Here is a 10,467-nt window from a genome sequence, read left to right as displayed (position 1 = left end):
TTGATGTGCGTAGTGCATTCCGATTCACATAATGACTAAACGTGACTTATTGCAATTTCTTAACAGCAACAAGAAAACGTATTTTCACAGAAAAAAAATAACACAAGACAAAAAAGACACATATTTAACAGCGTTTGTATTTAATTGATTTAATATATTGTGTTAATTCCAATGCAATAAATAAAATATTACAAGACGGTTTGGAATTAGTTTGCAGTTGTTAAAGTCCTTCAGTCCTGACTCAACGTTTAACTGGCTATAGCAAAGTGATTTATTTACCTAAGTGCAGTCATAATGTATTTTAACTTACAAATTGTAAGTGGAGAAAGTGAACACTGGCAAAGGTTAACTGAATGATTTATATGCAGGAATTTGTGAACTAGCCCATAAGCAAAACTATTGAATTGAAGGGTTGGCGTGTCCCGTGTAATGCAGTCATGATCAATTTCATACTCGTATACATACATGCAAATAGTCTCTATATAGGAAGAAAGTCCTGATATTTACCCATAGAAAAAAAATCATTTATTCTGCACAGAAGAGTTAGTGAAAACCACACGCTGCGCTACATATGATAATGAGTGTTTTTTTGCGTATGACTCCTCACATGTGTATGATGGGTCTGACCCTGACCCCGCCCCACTTCCTCCCAGACGAGCGTCCCGCTGAACAGTTTCCAAATGTTGGGAAGTATGCGTATGTCATTCATTGCACATAAGCCTCCTGTGAATTCTACTTCCAGGAAGCAGACCTCGTCAACGTGTTTGATGGCTCTTTTTTTGCATTCAATTCCTATGAAGTTGCCTCCGAGACACACCGTTTCAGACACAACCTCAAGACTCCACACAGTGAACCCAGCAGTCTATCACGGGCAGGCCCACAGGCTTGCGGATATGTCAAGTCTCACGCATTTGCACTGAGAATCACTCATTTTAGAAACTTTTTTTTTTTTGGGGGGGTCAGTTTTAGCACTCTCACCCCTAAAAGAAAATATGAGAATTGAACTGTTACGCCTCACTCATTTGAACGCTGTGATCTTGGCATCTCTGTGCAAGTGGAAAGTTGGCATTTCAGGCCCCATAGTCTTCAAACAATGAAAGATGTATACTAGCTAAAAAGAGAGTGTATTCTACTTGTTATGAGCAGGCCGACTTTTAAAGAACTGCAAACAACGCCAGCGTTCTAGTCAACACATATTTTATTAGGATTCCAGTGTAACAGACGTATGCAATACAATGTGGACATTGCCGAGCCAATCAGACATTCAGACTCACAGCAGCACAACAGTAAATAGATCCTTCACTACTGACACACAGTATTAGAATGTGTGTTGACGTCATTAATTAGTCATGTAGTTGTGCTGTTGAGGTTACTGTGTTAATAATAATGACACTTTTAATGGTATTGCTGGACAGTATAGAAATGGGGTAGGAAAAGATATTTCTAGCAACTACAGTATATTTAGTTAAGGGTGTGGATTAGTATAGGATTTTTTATTATTTTTTTTAAACCAGCAAAGCCTGCTCTTTAATCAGCATTATCTTTAGAAACAGCAGAGCCAGTTGCAAACCAGCACAGCTAACTGGCATGAAACCAGTACTGGTCTTTGCTGGAATTTCCAACAAGGTTAATGGGAGAAAGGGAGGTAATGGGAGATAGGAGAGAGTGAAGCCGGGATACATGGTGAGGAGGTCAAAGGAAATGAGGGATATATAAATACAAAGAAAGCAGGGGTGCTATTTCGTGTACTCCTCGTCAGAGTCGCTGATACTGATATCGTCATCGGAGTCGTCCCAGACAGGCCTGGCCTCCTCGCTGGGCCCGCTCTCCTCCACGCTCTCGCTCGCTTGCTCGGTCCGCGCCCGCGGGTCCTCCAGCTTGCCCCAGGACACGGCGTCCGCCTTGACCAGGGTCAGCTCCACCTTGGAGGGCACCATTTTCACAGCGCTCCGCTCCACGCTGATCACCTGCAGGGGGAGACAGGAACGCAGGCGGTGAGCCCAGCACTCCTCGCGTGGCACTAGCTAAAGCTGTTCGGCTGGTTTTCTCGCTGGGGAAAATACATCATCTTGCTGGTGTGTGGTCGGTAGTAGGACATAGTCTAGGATTCTTAATTCTCAAAATGGGTAGTGAACTACATAAGGTTTTTAAAAACGGTATTGAAAACCCCCTTTCGGAAATCACACTGTTTTAAAAACAGTACAGCCTTTGCAGGCAGACAGACAGCGATACAGAAGTCAGTCTATGATTTGAATACTGACCCCCCAGAGATGGAGTTCCTGGTGAAACTCTTTGTCCCCGTCAAACTGGATGTGGATGGTCAGCTGAGAAAACAAAAAGGAAAAAGGGAGAGCTCATGATCCACATTACACAGGGCCGCTGTAGAAGGCACTGAAAAGCCATACCTTCATAACATCACATTTACTTAATGAGAGATATACCATTTCTGCATGTTACAGGAAAGGGCAATCAGATAAGCCAATCTTTCCAAATTTGACTTTGTCTTAGCAAAACGAGTTCAATGACTGGTAATGGTACAATGTTAAGTTATAATACACTGTGCATCTCCAGTAAGGTTTGTTTTTTTTGGAATAACCACCCACCGTGGTGCGGTTGGCCTCGATGTAGGACTGCTCCTGCACTGCGTTCTTGGCATACACTGTGATCACCACCTGGCTGCCCGTCTGGTGCCAATCATGCCGGCACGCCACCATCTTCTTGTTCTGCAACAAAAAAGGGGGTCATCTGAGCTCGCACGGAGGCATCTACCAGTCTGAGGACCTTACAGAGAACTCCTCATGCACAGCTTCAATCACACAGCTGTAACGGGAGTTTATCACCATGTTTCCATGCCTTGTTTTCACTGCCTTTTCCCAGGTAGAGCTGAGCGAGGCGCAGTTAAAGACGACTGTCTGCGTTCCAGTGGAATTGTGTCAGGTATCGCTGACCCAGGAAGTAGTAGTGCGGCAGTAAACGGTCACGTTGGATTGTGGGATTGATTGAATACATGCAAATAAGCGAAGGTGGACGAAGTTGAACAAGCATGTGTGGCTGTTTTTATTTCCAGTCTTTACACGGCTGTCAGTAGTCTTATTAATGAGGTTTGGTCACGAAGCAACACCTGTGTCTGGTTTGTTTTCACCGCAGCCTTCGCTTACAGCCGCCATTGTTCCAAACAGTCTCTGGCTTTCGGTGACGTACCTCCGCACAGCACAGCTTGGCACCGTTGGGTATGAGCTACGAAACTGCTCTGTCTGAGGTGTAGCTGAACGTCAGTGGAAACACCCTCCAGCTACACCTCTCCCAGACCGTCCAGCTCAGCTATACCTGGGGAAAGGCAGTGGAAATGAGCAGAAATCACCCCTCACGGGGAAGAAAGAAGGATATAGTTAAAGATCCGCCAGCTGTCAGTAATGTGGGAAGGCTGAAGTACTTTTTTCTGGACCCAGGTGTGTTTGCCTGTGGTGCAGCCCTTCTGATCCAGGAAGGCGTTGAAGTCAGTGGTTTTTATACAGCAGCAGCTCCAGTATTTATACCTAGAAAAGACAAGAAAACACATTAGGTTAATCATCCAAACAAAAAGGGAAAAGAACCCATCTTGATTAGCACTGGTTATGTTTGAAAGCTGAAGAGTCATCGTACCCTTCATGGAAGACAGGGGCCCCAGGGTGATGGATACAGGCCTCAGCGTTTGTCTCTGGACCACCGTAAGACTGAGGAAACAAACCAAGAGCCGCTGTCATTCAAACTGTCAAACTGAGACTGGACCCCAATGCGTTACAGAGAAGTCAGCTAACACCAGGGCTTCATCTGTGCTGAATCTCACCGGTTTTCAGATGAAGACCCGTATAATAGATGAGAGCTTGAAGCATATATGGGAGCTACAGTAAAGCCAGGTCAGTACATTAGGTATATAAACAGCAATGCTATACCTCATCCTTAATTATAAGATTCAGTACCTTTTTGTTTACAAATTAACCCCTGTCTAAGATCAAATACAAACTCCCTTAAAAAAAAGTGCTGATTTTAAATAAACAATACTTAAATTCCACTGCTTATTTAGGTCCCATGGAGAAGGGAAGCTTGTTGAGGGATCAGAAAAGAAATCTGCAGTAAGAGCTCAGAGTTCTATTGGGATAGAGCAATGAAATGGCCAAATGCAACTCATTGTCATTGTTACTGACGTCACGCCAGCACCATCTTCTTGTATTGTGGATTCAGAACCAGATTGTTTCGTGTTAGCGTTTCAGTTGCAACCATCCCCGTCCCAGCTGTGCAGGATTCCTAAACGTACCGTCTTGCAGCCCGAGTTCTTGCACCTGGTTCCAGGGATCACCACATTACTGTCTGCAAAGAGAGCGAGGGAGGGGTTATAGCTGTGGGGTGAGGCAGGGTGGACGTGAAAATCAACAGCAGGGTCCTCCAGAACTAATAATGTCATCATTAGGATTTTCTGCTTGGCAGATTACCCTGGAGGTGAAACTGACACTCGCTTGAAAACAATGACTTGGAATAATTGAGATCTGGCAGCTGACATAAATGTGAGCAACCCCATGAGCAAGGGTCCAGCATGTGGTGTGATTGAATGGGGTAATGAAGGCACTGGCTGAAACACCATTACCTTTCTGGGCAGCTTCGTTTGTCTCGGATGCCCGCAGTTTCTCCAGAGCCTGTTTGAGAGACTGGGACACTGTGACGGGCAGCTTGGTCTTGGGCTCCTCAGAACTGCAACACACAAAACAAGGTGTGTCAGCAACACAGACTCCCCCGTCATGGATGTGAACCATGGTCAGCACCCTGTCACAGTACACATCCACACATGTGGAACGGAATGTCATGACAAGGTACCAATGAGCAGGTCACTGACAATCAGACCATCAAGTCTCTTAGGAATCTGTTTGCACTCCACATATTTGCTGAGGGTTGGGCAGACGGTTTTGTCAGTTGTCTGCAACGCTGCTAGTATGTACTGGTTTGCAGCTTGTCATGCCGGTTGAAGAGATTGTAATGCTGGTTCTGAAATGTAAATAGGGAAGACTCGCCCCTCAGGTACCTGGGCCTCTCCCTCTGCAGCTTCTCCGCTGACTTGGGACCGCTGAAGATGATCTCGGTGTCCACAGGGGGGCGCTCACTGCCAGCCTTGTCGGAGCTGACCTGCGGCCGCATGGGCTCGGTGGGCTTCTCGTTGCTATGGCGACCCCGAGTGCAGCCCTGCAGAAGCACAAGCAAACAGAGGATTTATTATTGTAGCAGGGTGAAGCGGTGCAGCATGATCAGGGCGAAGCAAGGGGAATGTGGTGAAGCTTGATAAACCAAAAAAGATCTCGCAAACTTTCTGCTGAAGTCTGTTTTCTTTTTATTAATTATTAGTGTCATTATCAAACTTTCAGTTCTGTCCTAGATTTTTTTGTATGTTTTTTTTAGCTATTTACTCAGAATAATCATTAGTGCAAAACATCATTTGCATTTGTAGACCAGTCATAAGCCATTGATTTAAATATCCAAATTGTTTATTTCTGGGTGGCAATTTAGAAAAAATGACGTTGAGAATGTAGCCCGTGGTCAGCATTCCTTTTAAACAAGGCTGAACAAACCCAACCTGTGCACTCGGAGGATCTTCAAACACCAGCTGGGTTTCACACAGACCCCCATGCACTGTGAATGCAGTGACCGCTGCTGCACTGGAGCAGGACCGTGCCAGCTGGGTTTCACACAGATCCCCATGCACTGTGAATGCAGTGACCGCTGCTGCACTGGAGCAGGACCGTGCCAGCTGGGTTTCACACAGACCCCCATGCACCGTGAATGCAGTGACCGCTGCTACACTGGAGCAGGACTGTGCCAGCTGGGTTTCACACAGACCCCCATGCACTGTGAATGCAGTGACCGCTGCTGCACTGGAGCAGGACCGTGCCAGCTTTCTGTACCTTTATAGACAGGAACTCAGAGAAGTCAGTCGTCTTTTTTCTACAGCATGACCAGCCCTGAAAGCAAACAGCAGGCAAAAGTTATTCAGCTATACAACGATACTGAGAATTCAAAAACAATATAAACGAAAAAGTTTACTTTCCCAACACCCAAAACCGAGGGGACAGCACTCTGTTTTGAATAAGGTAGGTTCTGCACCTCAGCAGACCTGTTGCTCTGAATATCTTTAAATGAACAGTGATGAACAGCTGTGCCAAGTCCCCCAGCATCCCTATCACACTGTCAAAGAAGACATTGGGCTGTGCCTTAATCAGGGGCTTTCAGAGGCTTACAATAAATATAAAAACAATGAACACAATGATCCAAAGATCAGTGAAAATAAAGTAGTGAAATGGGGGTGCTTACCTTCAAGGCATCGTGGAATATGGGGTACCCCGAGTGATAGAGGCAGGCATCTGTGGGGCAGAGAAAAGAGAAGAAGAAGAAGAAGAAGAAGAAGAAGAAGAAGAAGAAGAAGAAGAAGAAGAAGAAGGAGGAGGAGGAGGAGAAGGTGAATTTGAGACTTGTATCATTACGATACTAAGGTCTCTCTCTCTCTCTCTCACACACACCTCTCCATTCTACCACCCCCCTCCTCCCTACCTTGTGTCACTTTGCATTCCCGAGCCCCACGCAGCTGTCTCTGAGAGCAGCTGGGAAAAGCAGACTCAGGAGAAACTGCTTGCCCCCTCCCACAACCCCCTCTCCCTCTCAACACGTGCCTGCGTATGAATGAAGACACAGAGGTGTAGGAGTGATCCTGCCCATTAGGAACGAGTTGATTCGTTTTCAGTGACCCGTCTGATTTATAGATTATTATTATTTTTTTAAGTTTGATAAGTTTGGTTCTGGCGGTTGACTCGGGTCAGTCCAATTCCCTCAAGCTGGTTAGGTTACAGCACATACAAGGGGCAGTGGAGGGGTACTGCAGCTGCCCTTAAACCAATGTGATGAGATCTATAGTTCCTGAAGGACACGGATAAAAGAAGCAGCACTCGGGACATGTGGCACACACAACGTGTCGCTGGACAAAATGCTTTGTGCATCTAGACCAGGATATTGTATTGTAATCTTCCTCTCACATCGTCAGAATCTGTCTTAAACAAACAGTTTACTTTGCAATCAAAGCAAGATAAAAAAAAAAAACATTTAAAAACTGGTGACAATACTTATTAGAGGTTTAATATGTTTTACAGATATGAGCAATGTTCATTTACATGAATTCAGTATGAATTAAAAAGTCTGCCTATTAGTTAATGAATTCCCAGCCCTTATTACTCCATTAGTAGTGAGCAGCATTAGTAGCAGTAGTCATAGTGCTGGCTTTGATGGTACTTGCAGGCCAGCACTATGTCTAAGCTATGCTTTCTCAGTCTCAGATAGGATAGAAAAGTGCTCTCGGCTCACCATCAGAGTTCTCCTCTTGGTTGTATCTTTCTCCACAGCCTTTGTTGTAACAGAGGAGAGCCATGATCACACTGAGCCGCTCTCAAATTAGCTGGCTTGGACTAACAGGACCTGGCAGGTTTCTTTTCCTCTCAGTAAGTGAAAGCGCATGCAGTCCGCTTCAGCTGAAGTACTTCACCGGTTGCTCTTCTGGAAGTTTCTGGGCCTGGGAAACACGAAGAAAGACTAGAAGCAGAGAGAAGCGGCGAGGAGGTTGAAAAGTGTGCCTTCCGAGCCGGGGAGGAGCACGGAATGTGGTGCTCAGGGCCGACAAACCCAAAAATAGACAGGCCCCTCTCTCCAGCTGTCAGCTCTTATCTCCCAGCCCTCAGACATTCCCCTGAATTCAGTCGGGACACTTGGTGCTACAAAGGGGGGGTGTGGGGGGGTGGAGTGTTAAGTCCATTTGTGTTTACTTTAATACAATGGCACATGTGAAGCTGGTCCCATTGGGTGATGTGTAAAGCACAGTAAGCCCTGGGTACTTTTGCAGGCAGGCCGTCTGAATAAAGGATTGTTCTGATGAGCTCATCCGTTTAGGCAGGAGGTCCCTGTAGGGCAGGCTGAGGCAGGAGGCAAAGATCATGTTTCAAAAGCTTCTCCAAGGACTCCAGGAAAGACACTTTTTCAATCTACTGTGTGGGAGTAGCAGATAAAATATGCCTATGTACATTTCCAAATGAAATGATATTATTGTACAAGCCTAGTGAAATTCCAGCAGTTACCAGCACTGGCTTATCCTTAGACTGCAATGCATCTAAACAAAAAGAACGGCATTGTTTACACTCTGAAATTAATCTAAACTGTAAACCTGTGGTGGGGTTTGACATACCAGCTTGGTGTCCCGTAGGAAACCAGTAAAAACAGGTCCCAGTTCCCAACTCTTGCTGGTCACCAGCTCAACAGCATTTGTTGGAATGCAGGGGCTGCGCTAAAGATTTGAGACTGTGCAGAGCAGTTGATCAGATCCAGTAATATCACTAATCGGGTGTTGAAAATACCATGCTTTACTATACAGACAGGCTTGAAGTGTATGCTTCCCTACACGGCTAGCTTTCACAACAATATATCACAGTATGGTGTGGTGGACTTCACAACAGGCACTAAATGAGATTTATTAACACCAGAAGAGGCCGGTCTGAAACAGGCAAGCTCTCTAGTTCAAGGGCCATTTAAGTGGTCCCGAAGGACAATCTTGCAAGTGAACTGGAATGCATGCAATTGGGTCGCCTTGCTGACTGGTAATGAAGGCTGTTTATCAAAGTAATTATCGGCACTACCACAAGAGGGCGACGTTATTTTAATATTTGCAATAAGAACCGTTTTGAATGATTTTAAGCATGCTAAAAAGGTAATGGCAACAGTAAAAACAAATATATGAATACGTCATTTGAAACTACTTCTTTTTCATTAGTTGTAGATTGTTGCCATCGGGAAAAGAAAAGATGTGTGGCATGTGTTGCCATGGAGATAGACTTAACAGTGCTGTACCTCCGGTTGGTAAGCAATCCCAGATGAAAACAGCCTGCCGCTCCAGTTGCTATGATGACATGCTAACACAGCGCCAGCTCCAGTTGTCATGGAGATGATTCTGAAAAGTACCACTAGGTGGCGTTTCTTTGAGGACTGTTGTAACTGAAGGAATGCCAGCCTTGGCTTTTTTCTTTTTTTTTTCTGGAAAAATTCCAACACAGGTCAAATATTGTCTCCTGGCCCTGCTCTTGCACCTCTCCAGCCTGTTCACCCTAGCAAAGTTAATATTTTTGTTTAGCCCGACTGTCTGAAAACCCAGGGGGCTATTTTCACAGATTAGTAACTTATGTTGAATAAATCACTGTGTTCTAGAACTAAAAAGGCAGATTACATTTTGTGCAGAATTACTCCTCTTAGGAGGTGTTGAAAATAAAAACACAATGAGCATCACCTGCTGCGTTCTGACTGGTTTTGTATTTGTTTTTAGTTCATTGTGAATTGTTTAATGTACAAAATACATTTATGGAAGTTTCCAATGTATTTTTGTACTAATGATCGCTGATCCGCTCAGGTTAGTTAACAGGATATCTCTGGTAAACGATGTCTCGTCCTGCTACAGAAACCACTTCCTGAAGCTGTTAAGTGCAGCTCGTCCTCCCTGCGTCCTCAGTGCAGACTGGGGTTCATGTAAACCGCTCTCTTCACTTCCCCACAAGGTACACATGCAAATAACACACTGTACAGGGACGCCGACTAGACTGTGCAAACCAGAAGCAGGAATAGAGCTCTGTGCCTGGGACACTGACTGTTTCCTCAGTGCACCGTCTCCCACACAGCGCTGTATTCTGTAGCAGAGGACAGTGAGGCACCCGCACACTCACATGCATGGAAGATAAAACTACATTCAAAAAGTATACTATACAATATTGCAGTTCTGCCAAAAATCTGCAGAGTGGTAAATACCAAGGCATTTGAACTCAGCAATGTTGCATCTTCACATGCTTTTCCAGTGGTTACGCAAAGGGTTTACTGTGCTTTACAATGGTTTTCTTTCTCTTTTTTACAATGTGTGAGCATGTCTGTGTGGTTTATCATGCATTCACCCATGTTTTATTATACTGCATGATACAGGTATACAGCAGTGTGGGTCACCACGCATCGGTCAAGGCTGTGTGAAATGGCTGATGAGAAACTTGGATGAGTTTGGATGCTAGTGCATCGAGGCCCAGGGGAATGAGGCAATGTGCTTCGTTTAGCTTCTGAAACCGCTTGCTCACTTGATCCACGCGAGCTGCTGAGCGTGTGCACCTGGGGTCTTCTCTTCAATCTGGATGGGACTCCAGCAGCAACGCAACACTTCACAAAGATTATTTTTGCAATGTCTCTGTAAATGTAGACTTTCGATAGACCGGTACAGAATGTTACAGCTGAAGAAAAGGGGGTTCAAATGCACGGGCACCATTACCAACCGGTCTGCAAAGACGACACTGCAGCGCTGCAATATAAACAAAGAAAGAATGGGTGGCGAAAAGCTGCGTGCCATGGAGCTGCTGTCTGTTATATAGTGATGCACCTCCAGAG

The 10,467-nt window shown here is 45.1% G+C and overlaps 1 protein-coding gene across 1 annotated transcript; it reads right to left on the bottom strand.

The window, feature by feature from the left end:
• Window positions 1-1,180: 1,180 nt before the first annotated feature.
• On the bottom strand, window positions 1,181-7,734 carry LOC117963493 (cysteine and histidine-rich domain-containing protein 1-like). Its single transcript, XM_058989483.1, has 11 exons — window positions 7,375-7,734; window positions 6,334-6,383; window positions 5,928-5,984; window positions 5,054-5,211; window positions 4,622-4,725; window positions 4,295-4,347; window positions 3,643-3,713; window positions 3,434-3,536; window positions 2,604-2,723; window positions 2,262-2,324; window positions 1,181-1,967 (listed from the first exon to the last, which is right to left on the bottom strand). Exons 1-11 carry the CDS (start codon window positions 7,436-7,438, stop codon window positions 1,737-1,739), a joined length of 1,074 nt encoding a protein of 357 aa, XP_058845466.1. The 5' UTR covers window positions 7,439-7,734; the 3' UTR covers window positions 1,181-1,736.
• Between the last annotated feature and the right edge of the window lie 2,733 nt (window positions 7,735-10,467).

Source organism: Acipenser ruthenus, chromosome 16, assembly GCF_902713425.1.
Source record: "Acipenser ruthenus chromosome 16, fAciRut3.2 maternal haplotype, whole genome shotgun sequence".
Taxonomy (NCBI): Eukaryota; Metazoa; Chordata; class Actinopteri; order Acipenseriformes; family Acipenseridae; genus Acipenser; species Acipenser ruthenus.
This window is presented reverse-complemented; position numbering and strand designations above follow the sequence as displayed.